General features: G+C 35.4%; 1 protein-coding gene and 1 pseudogene across 4 annotated transcripts in view; both read right to left on the reverse strand.

The window, feature by feature from the left end:
- Positions 1-8,539: 8,539 nt before the first annotated feature.
- PKN2 (protein kinase N2) overlaps positions 8,540-20,227 on the reverse strand; it is a 153,091-nt gene continuing 141,403 nt past the window's right edge. For all 4 annotated transcript variants that reach the window (XM_055351707.2, XM_019026183.4, XM_055351708.2 and 1 more), the window contains 5 exons: positions 19,981-20,057; positions 15,732-15,874; positions 11,499-11,606; positions 11,193-11,273; positions 8,540-11,105 (listed from right to left, as the gene is read on the reverse strand). In XM_055351707.2, coding sequence (XP_055207682.1) covers positions 10,902-11,105; positions 11,193-11,273; positions 11,499-11,606; positions 15,732-15,874; positions 19,981-20,057 — 613 coding nt within the window. In that variant the 3' untranslated portion in view covers positions 8,540-10,901. The remainder of the gene's footprint in view (positions 11,106-11,192; positions 11,274-11,498; positions 11,607-15,731; positions 15,875-19,980; positions 20,058-20,227) is intronic.
- Positions 12,939-15,707, reverse strand: LOC129524758 (elongin-C-like; annotated as a pseudogene).

The following is a 20,227-nucleotide window of genomic DNA, read 5'->3' on the forward strand; positions in this document are numbered from 1 at the left end:
TCTTGCCATTTTTATTAATTTAGCAACAAAGGCAGGTACTATAAGTATACAGTTCCCACATGAACATGTGAAACGGTTTGAATTTTAGATATCAATATCAAAATGATTTTAAAAAACACTTTAGGGGCCAGGCACGTGGCTCATGCCTGTAATCCCAACACTTTGGGAGGCCGAGGTGGGCGGATCACCTGAGGTCGGGAGTGTGAGACCAGCCTGGCAAATATGGTGAAACCCAATCTCTAATAAAAATACAAAAATCAGCCGGGTGTGGTGGCGTGCGCCTGTAGCCCCAGCTACTCAGGGGGCTGAGACAGAAGAATCGCTTGAACCCGGGAGGCGGAGGTTGCAGTGAGCCGAGATTGCGCCACTGCACTCCAGCCTGGGCAACAGAGTGAGACTCCGTCTCAAAAAACAAACAACCAACAACAATAACAGAAACTTTAGTCCTTTTAATTTATGGAGACTTGTTTTACGACTAACCAGAGGCATCAGCATCTCCTGGAAATGTACCGGAAATGTAAATTCTTAGGCCCCATCTACCAAATCAGAAATTAGGGGTGAGGCTCATGTGTTTTAACAAGTCCTCTGAGTGATTCTAATACACGCTGAAGTTTGAGGGCAACTACACAGGGAAGTTTAGTAAATACTTAGTTCAAAATAGTGAGAAGAGTTAGCATGGTTGTTTGGATGCAAAGATGGATTTAAAAGAGGTTGGGCTGGGCACAGTGGCTCAAGCCTGTAATCCCAGCACTTTGGGAGGCTGAGGTGGGCACATCACCTGAGGTCAGGAGTTCAAGACCAGGCTGGTCAACATGGTGAAACCCCATCTCTAATAAAAATACAAAAATTAGCTAGGCATAGTGGCAGGCGCCTGTAATCCCAGTTACTTGGGAGGCTGAGGCAGGAGAATCACTTGAACCCGGGAGGCGGAGGTTGCAGCGAGCCAAGATCACCCCACTGCGCTCGAACCTAGGCGACAAAAGCGAGACTCCATCTCAATAAATAAATAAAAGAGGTTGGGCTTGAGGTTTTAACAGAGTTGTACAAAGAAATAAGAGTGGAGCAGGGAGCTGAGATATATGGAAGAGAGTGATTACAAGGACGAGTTTGGGAATGAACGCTGAAAAAGGGAAGACCAGTGAAATCACCAAACTTGAGGCTTCACCTACTACCAATAACTTTAATCCAACAATGCACTTCGCCGGATCTCATTCTTCTGCCTTCCCACCAAATAACCACTGTCTTTTGTTTAACATTCCCTTACTTAACAAAGTTTTATTATATTTGTTTGGTAATAGACTTTGAAAAAGAATATCATGTTGTATGTAGTTTTCTGTGATTAGCTTTTTTCACATATTTTGTTCTTTTCTATTGTTCCCTATAGCTGCAGTTAATTTTCATTGATCTATATTTCATGGTGTAAATATGTCATATTTTATTAAGCCATTATCTCCCACTGATGGGAATTTAGGTTGTTCCCAGTTTTTGCTACTACAAACAGTGCTATGAACATTCTTGTTCATGACACTTGGTGAACATGTATAACAGTTTAATACAAGTCAAATGCTGGGTACCAAAGTATGCATATGTTCAAACTTTATAGTACCAAATTGTTTTTCCAAAGTAGTTACTTCTTTACACTCTCCACAGCAATTTCAAGGGAACTCATTGTTGGACTCCATCACTTGATACCAAAATTTTAAATTTTGCCAATTTGAATGGGTGCGAAATTGTATCTCAGTGTGGTCTCGATTTGTAGTTCTCTGATTACTGTTGTGGTTGGGCATTTTTTTTTTTTTTTTTAAGTCCTGGGGTTCATGTGCAGGATGTGCAGGTTTGTTACATAGGTAAACTTGTGCCATGGTGGTTTGCCACACCTATCAACCCATTACCTAAGTATTAAGCCCAGCATGTATTAACTATTTTTTTCTGATCCTCTCCCTCCTCCAGCACCTCCACCTCCTACTGACAGGCCCCAGTGTGTTCCCCTCCCTGTGTCCATGTGTTCTCACCGTTCAGCTCTCACTTATGAGTGAAAACGTGGTGTTTGGTTTGCTGAGGATGATGGCTTTCAGCTCCACCCATGTCCCTGCAAAAGGTATGATCTCATTCCTTTTTATGGCTACATAAAATTTCATGTATATATGTATCACATTTTCTTTGTCCAGTCTATCATTGATGGGCATTTGGGTTGATTCCATGTCTGTGCTATTTTGAATAGTGCTGCAATGAACATACACGTTCATGTATTTTTATAACAGAATTATTTATATCCCTTTGGATATATACCCAGTAATGGTATTGCTGGGTCAAATGGTATTTCTGGTTCTAGGTGTTTTTTTTTTTTTTTTTTTTTGAGATGAGTCTTGCTCTGTCGCCCAGTCTGGAGTGCAGTGGCACAATCTTGGCTCACTGCAACCTCCGCCTCCCAGGTTCAAGCATTTCTCTGCCTCAGCCTCCCAAGTAGCTGAGATTACAGGCGTGTGCCACCATGCCCAGCTAATTTTTGTATTTTCAGTAGAGACAGGGTTTCACCATCTTGGCCAGGCTGGTCTTGAACACCTGACCTCGTGATCCACCCACCTCAGCCTCCCAAAGTGCTGGGATTACAGGCGTGAACCACCGTGTCCAGCCCAGTTTGTGCCTTATCTTTTAACTTTATGATGTCTTTTGATAAACAGAAGTTCTTAATTTTATTATAGTTGGATATACCAATCTTTCTTGCATTTTAGTGCTTTCTTGTAACATATCCTCAATGATTTATGTTTTGCTTTTGACACTTCCTGTTTAATCTGTTTGAGATGTTTATGTATGGTGTGACACAGGAATTCAATTTCTTTTTACATTTCCACATGAATAATTTTCCAAACTCTATTTATATAACCCTTACTTCTTCCTCCACTGATTATGTCTCTTCTACATGTTAAAATTCCAGATTCATGTGGGCCTGCTCCTTGACTCTTTTGTCCTATTTCTAATATGCACCAATACTACACCTTTTCAGTCTTATATGTTGATATTTATAGCTACATAATTTTATCTAATTAATACATAGTTACATAATAGAATTACTACAATAATTGCCATATCTTTTTAAGTCTTGGTATCTAGTAGGGCAAATTCTCCTTTCTTCTTTAGGAATTTCCTATTCTTAATCCTTTGCTCTTCTATGTTAACTTTAAAGTGAGCTTGTAAAGTTCCCCAAAAAGTATTGGGATTCTGATTGGGGTTACATAGAATCTACAGACCAATTTGAGGAAAACTGACATCACATCATAAAATGGGTATGTCTATGTTTACTTAGGTCTTCTTTAATGTCTCCCAGTAAGGTTTTTCTTAGAGGTCTTGTATGTCTTTGGTGTATTTATTTTTAGGTAACTTAGTTTGTTACCATTGTAAAAGTTGTTTTTGAATATTATGCCCTCTAATTGTTTGACAGTGTTATCAACATATCATCAACTTTTTTGTCTTCACCTTAAATCCAGTATCTTGGTTAAACCATTATTGCTAGCAAATTGCAGTCTTTTGAGTTTTCTAGGTAGGCAATCATATCATCTGCAAATAGTAGCCAGTTTATTCCCCCCTTTGAATCCTTATGCCACGTAGAGTAGCAAAGTACAATATTGAAAAGTAGTAATGACAGGTATCCTAGTCCTATTCCCAATTTTAAAGGGGATGCTTCCAATGTTTCCTCATATGAAATGTCATTGGTTTTAGTTTTTTGGTTTTAAAAAATATAAAAAAAATTTATCAGGCTAAAGAAATTCAACCCCCCCCCACCCTTTTTTTTTTAAATCAAATATGAGATTAGCTTTTCCTTACTTTTTCTCCTTCAATCTGTTAGTATGGCAAGTACAGACTTTATCATTTTAAGCCATCCTTGCATTCCTGGGATAAACCCAATTTGATGTCTTTTTCAAACATCACTGAACCTGATTTGATATTACTTTATTATTTTGCATCAATACAAATTAAATTTGCTAGTAATGTACTTTTCTTATCTATTTTATCTAGATACTGATTTCATAAAATGAATTGGGAAATAAAATGTTTATAAAATCAAAGAGAGACTTCTAAGACAACCATTGTTATGAGACAGATGCCACTAGAAAAACCATTTGAAGCCATCCAGCAGACTGTCTCCTCATCCCTAGAGAACTCACTTCCTGCTTCCTGGCCTCTCAACTGCTTTTGATGTTTCTTTTCAACTGAAAAAAACAAACAAAAAAAAAACAGTGTAGAGTAACCTTTTTTTGAGATGAAGTCTCGCTTTGTCACCCAGACTAGAGTGCAGTGGTATGATCTCAGCTCTTTACAACCTCTGCCTCCCAGGTTCAAGTGATTCTCCTGCCTCAGCCTCCACAGTAGCTGGGATTACAGGCATACACCACCGTGCCCAGCTAATTTTTGTATTTTTAGTAGAAAGGAGGTTTTGCCATGTTGGTCAGGCTAGTCTTGAACTCCTGACCTCAAGCCATCCACCCGCCTTGGCCTCCCAAAGTGTTGTGATTACAGGCATGAGCCACCGCACCTGGCCACACTAACCTTTTTTTTTGCAGGTGGAGTTTTCCTCTTGTTGCCCAGGCTGGAATGCCAACAGCATAATCTCGGCTCACTGCAACCTCCGCCTCCCAGGTTCAAGTGATTCTCCTGCTTCAGTCTCCAGAGTAGCTGGGATTAAAGGCATGCGTCACCATGCCTGGCCAATTTTTTATTTTTAGTAGAGACGGGGTTTCTCCATATTGATCAGGCTGGTCTCGAACTCCTGACCTCAGGTGATCTGCCCGCCTCGGCCTCCCAAAGTGCTGGGATTACAGGTTTGAGCCACTGTGCCCTGCCCGCCATAACCTTTTAATGAATACACAGGGCTGGGCACAGTGGCTCACACCTGCAATCTCAGCACTTTGGGAGGTTAAGGTGGGAGGATCACTTGAGCCCAGGAGTTCGAGACCAGTTGTGGCACGTCTGTAGTCGCAGATACTCAGGAGGCTGAGGTGGGAGGATCACTTGAGCCTGGCAAGTCAAGGCTGCAGTGAGCTCTAATTGCACCATTGCACTCCAGCCTGGGTGACCCTGTCTCAAGAAAAAAAAGCCAGCATCGAAAATGGAGACTGAAAGCCTGACATTGCTTGTTGTTGCTGTTAACAGATGATCCAGGTATTCTGGTGATGCTACTTGTGCCGCTTGGTTATCCTGAACACATTTTTTCACTGTATTGATGGTATGTTGAATTTTTTACTGTTAAGTATTTATGTGTAAATGAACATAAAACAATGATTGCTTATTGACAGCGCATAAATTCAAAGTCAGGAACGACAATGATGTTAAACAACCACAGACTGTCTACAAGAGTGGCTGTGACAATGACACCTTTGCCTTCTGAAGGTTCAATGTACACAAAGTTTGTTTCATATAGAAAATTATTTAAAATATTTTATAAAGTTACCTTCAGGCTATGTGTACAAGTGGATATGAAACAGAAACTCTCTCTACTTTTGTTGACATTTAGGTTTTCATGGTGTGTCTAAAATCTACTTTGATATTAGGTGAAGCTAACATAGCTTTAGCTTGAGTGGATTTTGCATCACATATTTTTCCTCATATTTTTACTTTCAGCTTCTCCATATACTTCTATTTCAGATGTATCTTTTTGCAAACATCATACCACCAGATTTCTCTTTTTAAAATCTAATCTTATAAATCCTGCTTTTAGCTAGTGAGTTTGCTCCATTTACATTAATTGTGCTTTGGATTAATTTCTACCATCTTGTCTTTTGGTTTAGAATTTATAGTCACTATAGTGAATAGCCTTGGCATTTCACAGTGAACCTAAAATCTAAAGTTAATCAATACCTTAACATTCCAACAATAAAAAGACTACACAATACTGTAGCTCTGGTGTTCACTATCCTGACTTTCCTGCTACTGCTATCTAGAATTTGTGCTTAGAAAAAACAAAAAAATTCAAAATCCAGTAATTCCTTCTTTTATCTCTTTGGTTTATTTAGATTTACCTAGGTGTTTGTCATTTTACTGATCACAAACCTTTTTTTATCTTGTGTTACCCTTCTGGGATCATTTTTCTTCTTCAAGCACATTATTCAGAACATCCATTAGAGCAGCAAGCATTCCCCTTTTAAAACATATTATATGCCCTAATTCTTATGAAAATTATTTTATTTTTATGTAATTCTAGGTTAACCTTTTTTTCCCCAACACTCTGAAGGTAATATTCCACTACTTCCATTGTTGCAATTGAGAGGTGAGCTGGTGAGTCTTTCCTTTATAGACATTTAGTCCCTTTTCTCTGGATAGTTTCAAAATGCTGTCTTTGGTGATTTGCCATTTCACAATGGTTCTACGCATACATTTATATTTATCCTGTTTGGGAAATATTGTACTGCTTGGATATTTTTCATCTCTGAGAAACTTGCAGCCATTATGTCTTTAAATATTGCCTCTTATTCTTTCCTCTTGAGTCTCCATTCCATCTTCCCTATCTCTTAATCTTCCTTTTATATTTCCCATCTTCATTTGGGATTGACTTTTCAGTTTCCAATCTTCAGTTTTCTTCAACTGTCTAATCTGCTGTTTAATCTTTCCACTGAATTTCATATTAGAACAATTACATTTTTCATTTTTGGATTTTAAAAATGTTTAATTGTTAAAATGTTCATTTTACATGTTTATACTGATAGCTTTAGGTATATATATGTATATATACTTTATATATAGCTATTCTATAACTTGTATCTGGTAATTCTTTTTTTTTTAAGTTGGGGACTTGCTCTGTCACCCAGGCTAAATACAATGCAGTGGCATAACAGCTCACTGTAGCCTTGACCTCCTGGGCTCAAGCAATCCTCTGACTTCAGCCTCCAAAGTAGCTGGGACTACAGGTGCACACCACCATACCTGACTAATTTTTAAATTTTTTTTTTTTTTTTTTTTTTTGTAGAGAGGCAGTCCCGCTGTGTTACCCAGGCTAGTCTCAAACTCCTAACCTCAAGCAATCCTCCTGCCTTGGCCTCCCAAAGTGTTGGAATTACAGGCATGAGTCATTGTGCCTGGCTGATAATTCTAATGTACGAAATCTCTGACAGGGATATCTAAATTTAATATTTCTGTTGGTTCTTATTCAAGGTAACTTGCTGTCTCTCGCATGTGGTTAGGGATTTCTGACAGTGAATTACTTGATCTTAATCTGTGGAATCTGATGGTCCCAACCTGGAGAAGCTTCCATCCAGAGAATATTTCCTTCCACTGTCAGGGAAAGAGTGACATGCAAACTAAAATATGAACTCGTCCACAGGATTTAAGCACAGAAGATAAGTCCTGATGCTATTGCAAGGTTTGTTATCCTCAAAATTGTGTTGCTAGAGAAATCTATCCTTGGTAACCCCACTTCTCTTGGGTGTCTGCATTTTCAAAACTGCTCCTTGCCATTTTGACTCCTATCTTTTCCAACTTCCTGCTACTCTGCCATACTCTGTAGACTCAGCTTCCAGTTCTCTCAATATTCCTACTTTTGTGCTTGAGCACTCCCACTCTAACTCTTAGGTGCTGAAGCCCTAACTTGTCCAGACTCTGCTCAAGTTTGTTTGCTTGTTTTGGGGTGAAGGGTTGCCAGAGACCACTCTTACCTTTATTGAGATCAGCAATACCTCAAATTACATATCTTATTGATGGTCTTCCACTAATTTTATATGCATACGTATACATATTATTTTTAATAACTTTAAAGCCTCTACCCATCATACTAATGTATAAAGCCAGTATCTCAGAAAAACCCTAGACCTCAAAAGATGGCTGGAAGGTAAATAAGAATTCTAAATTTAAATTAAGGTTATGATCTGTGGATTAGTATTTGCTTCTTTGGATTTTTCATACTTACTCCTTCAGTGGCTTTCGGAATACTGGCAGTACTTGCAAAAATCTTGTTAGACTTGAATCTGTACAGCAGATTTACCAAGTCAATATATGATTGCAATTTCCATTATGTCCTCAATTTGTGTTACAGGGAGAGCATGGATCATTTTATATTTCTAAAATATTCCATTTGTAATTTTTAAGTAAGATTACTATAAAATACTAGTATTCTGTTTTATTCATTTGCCTTTTTGAGAAGCCAGGTCCTAAATTAAAATAAGCTAACCTCAAACAAGAGAAAAGTACATACAATACTGGTGCTTGCATCTTAATATTAAAACAGGCTGTTCTTCATTCATCATCAACATTTTGTTGCTTTAAAAAAAAAACTTCCTATTCTCAGTATCTATACACAGTAAGCAGTCCATAAATATGCTTCAAATAAAAGATGCTACTGACCTTACAGGAGCAGAATACAAACTTTTCCCATTATTCCCAATGAAGTGGACAGTTTGCTCTGAATGTTCATGGTTTTAAGCCTTCACTAGGACAAAAAGTACTTGCAAGAATGTTTACTAAAGTTAGTCTTTGAGATTTTGAACACAGAAAAGTTAAAGTATATTTTAATCATTAGGAAGTTTCTAAAAGGAAAGAATACTTAAAACCAAAGTTACAAATTTCAATCTATATAGACTTTAATTTGTGCATTTGTGATAATTTATGACTGCAAAAAACACTTGTTTTCTTAGAATGACATAGTGAAAGGCACATTTCATTTGAATGCATAGTGTACCATTCTAAAATATCCTAATTTCTTTACAAAGTGCTTGAGCAGTCACATACACATACAGTAATAGCAAAATATATTTACACTCTATAAAGCTTAAAATTTTAAATCTGACTAAAATATATATATATTTTAAACTACAAAAAATTAGTGCTTTCTTCAGCTTAATTGTGTAAATAGACCCTGCCTAATTTTTTTAGTGATTGACTTCAATTTAAAAAAATTCTGTACACTGTGTAGTTACAAAATGCTGTCAGTTTTTAATGCTAAGAGCCTATTTTAGACATTACTTTCTTTGCTATTTGAGAACCAAAAAAGTGAGCAGACTGTACCTCAAAAGTATTTAGTGTTTTATTTTAATGTTGTATTAACACTGTTTAAATTAAAGCCAGACAATTAAGCTAAGTTCCTCTATTGTCCTTTGCCGAGGAAATTAACTGGCATTTTAAAATAACTTTAAACCACATATTTGTTCCCCCTTTCTATAAGATTTTCTCCCAAAGGATCTTGGGTAATAAACAATTTGGAAGGTAATATAAATGATCTCTGGACAATTTTAATTGTTCTCAGAGTACAATGAAAAGATGCTAAAACATCCCAGCAAATATTTATAAATGTTTTTAGCTCAACTCTCCATAAATCAGTGTGCTTTTTCATGTTTCTCATAAGATTTACACCTGAACAATTTTTAAGAGATGAGCTCACTGTGATTAAATAGTTAATTCAGTATGGTTACTTAACAGCTTGCTATTCCTGAGGTATAATGACCCTAACATGCTAAGCACAGGATCAAAGATGCTATTACTAAACTAAGAAAAAACAATAAAGTCATAGATTAGGAGAAAAAAATATAAAATCAAACCAAACCAAAACCAACAAAAAACTACAGGCAAGTGGAAAGTCATGGTTTGTAAAAAGACAACCCTAGAAGAGTATAAAAAGCCACAGACGGATCCTTTGAAGAGTTGTATAAAATATTTCATCAAATTATTTTTGAGACTTTTGAGGTACAGCTTTAGTGTTATAATTCATTTTTTAATAAAATATAGACTGTTTTATCAAAAATATTTATACATTCTGTTACAATATATTGCTTTTGCCCTCAATAACTGCCAATATAAAATCTGGATCCAGTGGCCTAAAATGTACAAATGCACTTAATGTAAATGCTGGAGTTTGAGGTGTCTGCTTGGCCACTGTACAAAAGTGATGAAGTGGTAAAATTAAATAATAAGCCTACAACATAGAATACATTAAAACTTGCACATATACATGTTCACAGCATGTATACAATGATAATCCCTACGGTTTAACCAAGTTATGGTTCCCTTCTACAGCAGACACAAAACCAACGTGAACTAGGTTGGCAGATGTAGAGTGAATACCAAAAAAAGGGTAATCGGTTCACTGATTCTGGAAGATATGACTGAACATACTGAGCATCAGGACTTTGGGAATGCATACAGGTAACAATATCTTGGTTCAGCTGATTAAAAGTCCTCATTCTTAACATCTTAAGTAAATGCTGATCTTGTTTGTTTCAGCACTGTTTAATAAACAAAAAAAATTGTTTGGCAAGCAGCTCTGTTGGAAAGCTATAAGCCTCTGTTACATGATTGATAAAAAAGGCAATATAAAGTTTTCTCCTAATAAATATAGAACATTTATAAAATAAGACATCAATTCATTCTGTTTTTTTAAAAAAAATCAAGCCCCAAGTTGTATACAAACTGCCACGGTTTTTGATATTACAGTAATGTCTTTTTTTTTTTTTAAAAAAAGGAGCATTTGCCTTATTCAAACAGAATCATACTTTGTGTGAACAGTAATAGCATTCCAAGCCCTTTTTTTCTTTTTATAAAACATAGTTAAGTGAATAACTTTCCTTCCACTTAAGGCGGGCATATGGCAAAGCTAGGGACTTATAAAAAAGTGGTTTTTTTCTTTCTTTTTTAAAATAGACTATTGATCCAAAAGTATTCGTGATGGATTCTCATGGCCGATGTTCACTCAACTTAAACTCCATGAAACTGTTTCCAGTGCTCATATTTACGCTGAAGTACAATGAGAAGCCACTTTTGAAGAAGTATTAGAATGGTACTTTTAAACAAATCTTCACGTGTTTCAATAAAAACAACAACAACAAAAAACTCAGAAGCTATTGGTGGCACAGAGAGCAAATGAAGGGTTGCTATTTTTAAGAGGTCTTGTTGTGAGTCAGCTTGGTTTCGCAGTGTCTAGCAACTTAACACCAATCAGCAATGTAGTCAAAATCTCTGAACATTTCCTGCTCCTCTTCTGAAAGTATCCTTGGTTCTCGAGGTGGAGTCAGAATAGGTGCTTCTGAGGTAAATTCATCATCAAAATTACTAACATCTTCTCGTCCTCTTATGGTAGGTATAAATGGTGGCTTTACTTTTTTGTCCATCAGAGCGCTCCAATCAATTAGCTGGATCATAAAATAAAAAATGACTAGTTTAGTTTGTTACATCTAATCGCTCTAGTTTCATAAAAAATTTTAAATAGTCACACTTACCCGGAAAAATGGATGCTTTTTTACATCCTCTGCATCTTTCTCGCTAGCCCCAAGGCGCCGTTCAGGATTTCTTCTTAACAGCTAGCATAATGTAAAATAAAAAAGTTAAAATAAAACCAATAGAATAAAATTCACTGATAAGGATTATTACTTTAAAAAACTTAGATATATTTTGTCTTTTTTTGTCTAAGCCATTCAACATTTATGAACTGAAAAACAGCTTCTAAAGTTCTACTGGGAAATTTTCTTTAGTATAAAAAATTAAAGTAGTCTTTAAAAAATTCTTATCCTTATTTTAATTCTTACCCTTCTCATTATAGAAATGGCTTCTGTAGATAAGAACCTTGGGTACCTTACTTCATCATTTACAATACTGTCAAAAACTTCCTCTTCATCATCACCAGGAAAGGGAGACTAGAAGAAATACCTTTGAGTAAGTTAAAGCAAGTTTTAAGGCAGTAAAATCTTATCAGCCATTCAAAGTACAACCAAGATCCAGGCAGTGAAAAAGAAAAAAACAGACAAAAAACAAAACAAAACAAAACAACAACAACAAACCCATGCCTACCAAAACAACAACAAAAGAACTATAAGAAGTGACAATAGATATGTATCTATTACAGAGGGAATACACCATATACTCTTTCTGAAATCTTTAAATTTTATAGACCCTTATAAAAAACTTGTCTATCTCATATATGATATGACTTTTCATTTAATTTCATTCCACTCCATTCCATTTTATTTCATTCACTCAATCACTTATTTGGCCAGACAGTCAATTTTTAGTGTCTAACAGACAGTAGGGAATACTTAGATAATAGATAAATCCTGAAGAACCTCAATCTTGTGGAAAGACAGAAGAAAATGGATAAGGTTAATATGGTAATAAATGTTATAATAAAGGAAGGCAATCTGCGGAAATACATCAGATATAAATGTGCTTTGGATTTTAAAGTCAACAGTAAATTAATGGTGGTAAAACACAATTATGGATTAGCAAGCATAATGACTGTATTAAGAAGCAGCTGCCAACAAAATTAGACTGAAAGGAACCCAAAAAGCACACATTGCCAGGCATTTTTAATGTTCTAAACACAAAAAGTTTTAGGGCATTTCCATAAGCTCAGTATTAAAATCATTTTTCATAATGACCCTGAGACATAAAAAAGTAGTTACATTATACTCAGTATGACAATTTGATTCACAAAGAGATAAACTTTCAACTATGTTAAAAACGTGTCTATCAAATGTGGCTGCCTGCCTCAGAATTTCAGATGGCTTAAAAATCACTCAGTCATTTTTAAAATCAGGAAACAAATGTCTAAATATCATTTAATTCCTTAAAATCACTGAAATGCATTAGTATCTTGAACCTTATTTTCTCACTGGCTATTGAAGAAATATAGGCTTACTCAGCCTCGTTAGATTTGATTTGGCTGCTTGCTTCCAATTAAGTTTTAAAGAATAATAAGCAGAAAGCAATATCCAGGGAAAGTGAGCAATCTTTAAGAATCTGTGAAAATAAATTCAGAATCCAACTTCTTAAGGCTGAGCTTCTAATCTTGCTCACAGCTAAGAAAATTTCAAAGCTTTCAGTTACCAAAACCTTAGTTTGTTCATTCACTCACTCAGAATACATAAATAAAATATACTACGTGGGACAATGTAGTACACTCAAAATACATGAATCAAATATACTACATGGACAATCTAATTTCTTCTGGGGACTGAAACAGTAAGTCAGGAGAAAATTTTATTTTACTAGGATTCTCAATGGGAATTTCAATGGATAATACAAAGACAGCACTTTGGTCTTCTGCTTGAACAATTTTTACTTGAAAATTCATTCTACAAGTCTGAATAGCAAAGAAATATCTATACATTTGTTAAAATATGTAGTATCTTTTTTCTGCAAATAGATTGTAAGCAAACAGGGCTAACAACTGAAAGCTAACAAATGTGTTTTAAGCACATTTAAAGGAAACCAATAGTCTGTTCAGATGTCAACACTGACAGTATCTAAAACCATGTCCAGCATTCTGTTCAATCTCTCTGGTATCTTCACTCCCATCTGAGACAGGAAAAAGGGGACTTGCGATGTTTGTTTATTCCTGGAGTCTTTCCAGTAATCAAAACTAGTAGAAGTATACAAATCTGAACATGTATAATATATCCGGCGAGTTTACAATTATTTGGAATAATAGAGAAATCTGACATAAACTTTAGCCACACCTTACTTTCATCATAGTTAAAAAGGAGTTATCACTAGCGTTTCACTAATGCTATAAAATTATGAAGTAGACTGATGAGTTTTAAGTTTAGTTCTTTTCCCAGCTACCCTCTTGTGGAGATACTAAAAAGGAATTGCAAGAAACAACTGTGAAGAAATAGCCAGATCCACTGTCTTTTATCTTCTCGGTAATTAAGAGCTCAATCAATTAGGTCTTTTAAAAAATATGAAACAGGAGCTTCCTTGTTTTCTGCCAAACCCTCCAGTAGCTTTATAATAGGAGGGAGTAGATTGAACTGGATTAATTCTACAGTATTTTGTAATAAACTCATATTTTGCACATGTCATCTCTAATATGAAGAGTAAATTTTAAGCAAGCACATAATTGAATCTCATAAATCTCATACTTACTTGAATATTACATGAAATAAAACCAAAAAAACCCTCCAAAATGTTACTGTTAAAATAAAGGAAGGGGGTGGGGAGGAGTTCAAGTATGCCAGAGCTTACAGCAGATTAACTATTTTATGAGAACTTCTGGCACTCTCAGAAAGTAAAAGCCACCGTGGACTGGAGCTAAAATAAATCGTTCCAACCTAAACACTGCACAACAGCTTTTCTAAATAGAGGTGAAAAATTCAGATCTGGACCACTAGTCTTAAGAACAGAAACAAGGCTGGATGAATTGAAGATCCTGTCCTGGAGCAGCAAAGCATAATGCTTTAGATATGTTCTGGAGCCAGAGTGACAAGGTTAAAATTCCAGCTCCACCATATGAGAGCTGTGTGACTTTAAGCAAGTCATTAATCTCTTTGTGTCTCTATTTACACCTCCGAAAATGGGCATAAGATCAGTACTGAGCTTATTAAAGGCTGTTGCAAAATTAAATGAACTAATATTTAAGGCATACAGTACAGTGCTTAGCACATGATAAATTTTAATTAGCCATACTTCTCCTCCTTTTCCAAAGAATCAACTTCAAATTGACATACCAAAAGGGGCTATCCATCCGGTGAAACTAAAACCATTTGTTTGGGGTAAGTGCCAATAAATGACAAGCATAGAACAAAACTTTAGAAATTCCTGATATTCAATTTGATAATTTGTTCATTCAGCGCTAACTTCTTCAAACTTACAAGTGTACAAGGGAGGTTGCTGGCATGGGGAAACTGCAGAATAATGAACCAATCCCTTAAAATAATTTTTCTTGCATCTCCAGTTCAAGTCCCTTCAAGTAATCTTCAATTACTTATTAAAAGATTTACTCTTTCTCAATTTCACCCCAATTCAACATTTCTAACAATTTATAACATAATAAATTATTAGTCTCCTATTATTGCCTTATTTAACATAACTCACTGTTTCCTAATAGTAATAATTTCTATGTACAACTCAATTATCCTCAGAAATTTAAGTTAATCTACAGAAAACAGTAGGAAAAAATGCGAATTTTTTCAACTCTACCATTTTTTAAGGTAACACTTCTTTCATTTTTTTAAAATTATATTTTATTTAACAATCTAGGAAGTTCACAGCCATCAGCAGTTCTATAGCAACTTCAGGTGCAACTGGGAATTCAGGAATCTCGGTGGAGCTGTTAGTGTAGCGAATACTTTTGATAGCACATGTGAAGGTATCTCTCTAAAATTGACCTCATTGGTTTCATTCTCAGCAAACTGACCTGGGCCACTCAACATGGCTTTTATCGTGCTGATGTTAATGTATGTTGTTTTTACAATAAATTCATGGCCATTGGATGATATCAATTTAACATACATGGCATCAGGGCCTTCACAGCTACCATAGGTTTTCTCCTCTCTCCATCCATTTTGTTCTTATGAAATTCTACTTTGCTTCCCCAGGAACTTCAGTAGTTTCCTGGTGAAGCAAGGACGCAGAGTGTGTTGCTCAGACGGAAGTCTGGAGGAAGTCGAAGGTAACATTTATTTCTGACCCATCTATAGTGGGCTTTTCTTTACAGGTACAGAGTACATTCTTTTTATTAGTCTTTCTGTTATTCCATTCCCTATAAAATGACTATGTCTTAAAATCAGAAAACATAATCAAAGTACAATACTGAAATACAAGGAACTATTTTCAAAGCACTGATAGTGCATTCCACAAACCACATAAAAATCTTTATTGAAAGTATTACAGAAAGATAGCTGACTACTAGTATACTATAAATATTTATAAAACTTAAATTCCACTCATACTGAAGACAGTATTAGGTGGTTTTATAAATGACATGCTTTATTATTGCAATCATCCTTCCTCTGTTCTCTTACCTATTTCACACTGCTTACCTCACCAACAAGCATTTCATATATAAGCACGCCAAGGCCCCACCAATCTACAGCCCTTGTATAAGAAGTTTCTGTTAATACTTCTGGGGCAAGAAATTCAGGAGTGCCACAAAATGTGCTTGTTCTATCTCCATATCCCATTCCTGGAAAAGATAAAATGTAAACATTTGTTAGCAAAGAAAACAAATCTAGCATAAAAAAAAAAATCAAAGCTATCTTTGGGAGGCAAAATTAAAGTTGCACATTTGTGTATGGTGAACAAATTCAGACATATCTAAGACATTTCAAGAAAACAGTAAGGACTGGTATAGCAAAAACTGCAATAGCACTATACTGTCTAATTAATGGGTAAATAGAAATAAGATATCCATGTTTCTTTTCAGTTACTTTTTCTTCTTGTCATTACAAGGGAGCTAAGAAATTATAACAAAATGAACTGATTGTGAAGTTCCATTATCTTTCCAATTCAATCTTAAATAAGTTTATTTACTTCATTATAAAATCAATATTCTAAAAAAAATAAGTTTCAAAAATACCAAAAAGCAAACCCTTGGATAATCAGAAGCTGACCAAATGTGTCATATAATACAGAGAGATAGGGCCATGTGCAGTGGCTCATGCTTGTAATCACGGCACTTTGGGAGGCTGAGGTGGGTGGATCACCTGAGGTCAGGAGTTCAAGACCAGCCTGGCCAACATGATGAAACCCGTCTCTACAAAAAAAAGAAAAACAAAAATTAGCCGGGCATGGTGGCTCCCGCCTGTAATCTCAGCTACTCGGGAGGTTGAGGCAGGAGAACTGCTTGAACCTGGGAGACGGAGGCTGCAGTGAGCTGAGATTGTGCCATTGCACTCCAGCCTGGGTGACAAGAGCAAAACTCTGTCTCAAAAAACAAACAAACAAAAAATATATATATATCTCAATATATATTATATATATAGAGGGAGAGGAGGGGAGGGGAGGGGAGGGAAGGGAAGGGAAGGGGAGGGGAGGGAAGGGAAAGGAAGGGAAGGGAAGGGGAGGGAAGGGAGAGTACAGGTTGAACATCCCTAATCCAAAAATCCAAAATCTAAAATGCTTCAAAATCTGAAACTTTTTGGGCACCAACATGATGCCATAGAGAATTCCACAAGTACTTAACACAAGATTAGTTTCATGCACAAAATTATTAAAAATATTATATAAATTTACCTTCAGGCTATGTATAAGGTATATATGAAACATATATAAATTTTGTGTTTAGACTTGGGTCTTGGCCTCAAGATATGTCATTATTTATATACGCAAATATTCCAAAATCCAAATAAATCTGAAATTCAAAACATTTCTCATTCTAAGCATTTTGGATAAGGGATACTCAGCCTGTATTAACATTTTGGATAACTAGTTTTTAAATATATGTTCCTCATAATTTATTAATATGTTAATCAAATATATAATCTACATATTGAAGATATTATCTCTATGTATTCCAAAGTGTTAAAAACTTGTCATAAGTGTCATCTTTTTAAAAATTTTAAAGAAAAGCTCTCAATCCTAAATTAAGAATAATTAGGTATGCATATATAGTGACTATAAAATAGAAATGAATGTGTGTCTACGAACCAAGACCTGAAGGGCACAATTAGATACATTAGCACACTGGAGTGGAGAAATTTTTTTTTGGCAAAATTTCTTTAACACTATCATAATGATTTTTATTTTCTTCAATAAAATATTATTTAAAAAAACAGTGATATAGTATTAATATCTATATAAGTTCTGCACCAGCCTTTTAGTAACTTGGACAAAACTAGGAAAAAGTTAATTAACGAAGAAATATAACTTATGTTTCTTGTAGACTGGTAAAACTCCATGGAAGTGGTTAATATGAGGCTCTAGATTAATAAATACCTGGTTTAAGTTCCAGTTCTGTCATTTGTTAACTGTGGGAGGTTGGGAAAGTTGTCTAACATCAAATTCTAAGTTTCTTCATCTGTATATGAGAGTTAATAATACCATCTACCAGTGTGGAATGATAAGACAAGGAAGACTCCGAAGGGTGAGGAGGTGGAAGGGGGGTGGATGATGAGAAATTACTTAATAGGTACAATGTATGTTATTTGGGTGACGAATATCCTAAAAGCCTTGATTTCACCACTATGCAATTTATGCATGTAACAAAATTGCACTTCTACCCTATAAATTTATATAAATAAAAATAAAATAAAAAATAAAATATTTCCTCCAAAAAAACTACCTTCATACGATTGTTATAAATTACAGGAGATATGCATATGAAGCATTTGGCAAAATTCTTGGCACACGGTTAGGCACTCAAAAGTTGTTAGCTATATAATCTACTAAACATGTTTTTATGATAATGCATTAATAAGTCTGGTTATTCAACACACATATTTTCTGCACCTTTTATGTTCTAGGCACCTGTGTCAAGTAGCGGGAACATAAAAACGAGAGTAAGACACAGTCTTTAAGGGGCTTACAGGAGACTGGAGGAAAATGGATATTTATTGATAATTTTATAACAACAAGGGAAGAGCAAGATAATGTAGAATAGTGAAGAAGGGCTCCTAAAGCAGACTTGGGAGTTGGGGTAGTAAAAGGGAATCTCTGGTAACTTGCCTGTAGAGGTTACACTTGAGTTGAATGAGAAGGATGAGCAGATGTTGGTCAGCAAATAGAGTTGGGATGGGTGACAGTGCTAGAGGGACATAGACTATAAGCAGTTCAATGCTGCTGCAGCAAAAAGTACTAAACAGAGAGCAGCAAGAGATGTGGCCGGAGAGGAAGGCAGGCAGATCAGTAAGGGCACTGTATGTCACCTTATCCTAGCCACTGAAGAGTTTTCAGCAGGTGTGTGCCATGGTCCGATCTGTATTTATATGGACTCCTTAGGCAATTCAGCAATTACATGGCAGGTTGATTTGGGATAGAAAAAGACTAGAAATAGGAACAATCAGGAGATTATTATACCTGTCTTGTCAAAACAAGATAATGGGTGGCAGGAGCTGACTGGAAATGATAGATTTCAGAAATATTCAGGAGGTTAAGTGGCAGTAGAATTTTGTGAATAACTACATACGGAAAGTAGAGAACAGGATAGAACGCAAGATAATTCCTTACTTTCAGATTGAAGGCTGAGGGGATTGTGATACCAACACCCAGACTACCTGCGGAAAATAAATGATTTCTGTTTGGGTAGTGTTTGAGGTGTCTCTTCACTATTCAGGCAGAGCTGTCTAGTAGACAGTTGAATATATATCTTTGGAATCCATAGGAAAGGAAATAATAGATTTGGGAGTCATTAGGATATAGCTGCTAGTCAAAAAATTGCAGTGAAGAGCAGCCGGCTAAGGAGAGATGCTGAGAAACAAAAGCATTTAGAGCAACAGTGTCCAATAAAAAGAAGCCCAGTCAAGAAAAAACTTACTTGATTCAGCAATTAGGTCAGTGGGTATGTGATGGGCATATATCTACAGAGTTCATTCATTTATTCATCCAACTACTTATTAATCAAACACTTACTGAATACTTAAGATGTACCATGCACTGTGTTATGCACTATGGAAACAAAGCTAAATAGCAAACAGAAGCCACCAGTGCAGAGGGAGATAGACAATGTTAGTACTAGTAAACAGAAAGAACTATGTCCATTTTTTTATAATTGGGGAAATAAGACTCAAAGAGGTTAAAACTAAGTTTTCCAAAGACAAACAGCAAATAGTGGCAAAGCCACGATTCAAACCTAGAACTGTTTGGTGCCTAAGCCCATGATCTTTATCCCTTCTTATGTTACCTCTGATTCAAATTTCCCCAATTTACTTATTTACTTTTGAATATACAAAAAACATACATGAGATACCTATCTCTATTTTCTATTTTTAAATGTTTCAACTTTAAGAAGCTGGAAGGAAATTATCAGGCCTATGAAATTCACTGTGTACAGTCTCACCAGAATAAACGATTTTGGTGCTTAATCAATACTTCCTTAAAGTAGTGACAAAATTATTAATCACACAGAGAAGCTTACTATGATTTCTATACATCTAACCTTATTTGTATTCAGAGAACAAATTCTTAATGTGATAATTAGGTTATATAAGCAATGTTTTCATTATATCTACAATGTCTTAATGAAGAATAAAGTTAAAAGTACAGTTTGTTTTCCATAGACAAACTTGAAAACTACTGATGCACAAAGAAACAGTAATTTTGAATCAGAAAAGAAACTTAAAAACATTCGATTACCTTCTTTGCAAAGACCAAAATCAGCAATTTTCACAAAGCCCTCTGTATCTAGCAATAAGTTATCCAATTTCAAATCTCTGTTCAGGATAAAAAGATACAGCATGAAAAAAAAAAATCAAAGAAATCAGTAGGTTATACAGTTAAAAAAATAATTGCAATTGGAACTGTGTTTTCTCTTTATTAAAAATGGGATTTCCAAGTTATGATTTGAGATTTAAATACTATATCACAAACATTCAGTTTTCTT

The sequence above is a fragment of the Gorilla gorilla genome, chromosome 1 (assembly GCF_029281585.2).
Source record: "Gorilla gorilla gorilla isolate KB3781 chromosome 1, NHGRI_mGorGor1-v2.1_pri, whole genome shotgun sequence".
NCBI classification, from domain to species: Eukaryota; Metazoa; Chordata; class Mammalia; order Primates; family Hominidae; genus Gorilla; species Gorilla gorilla.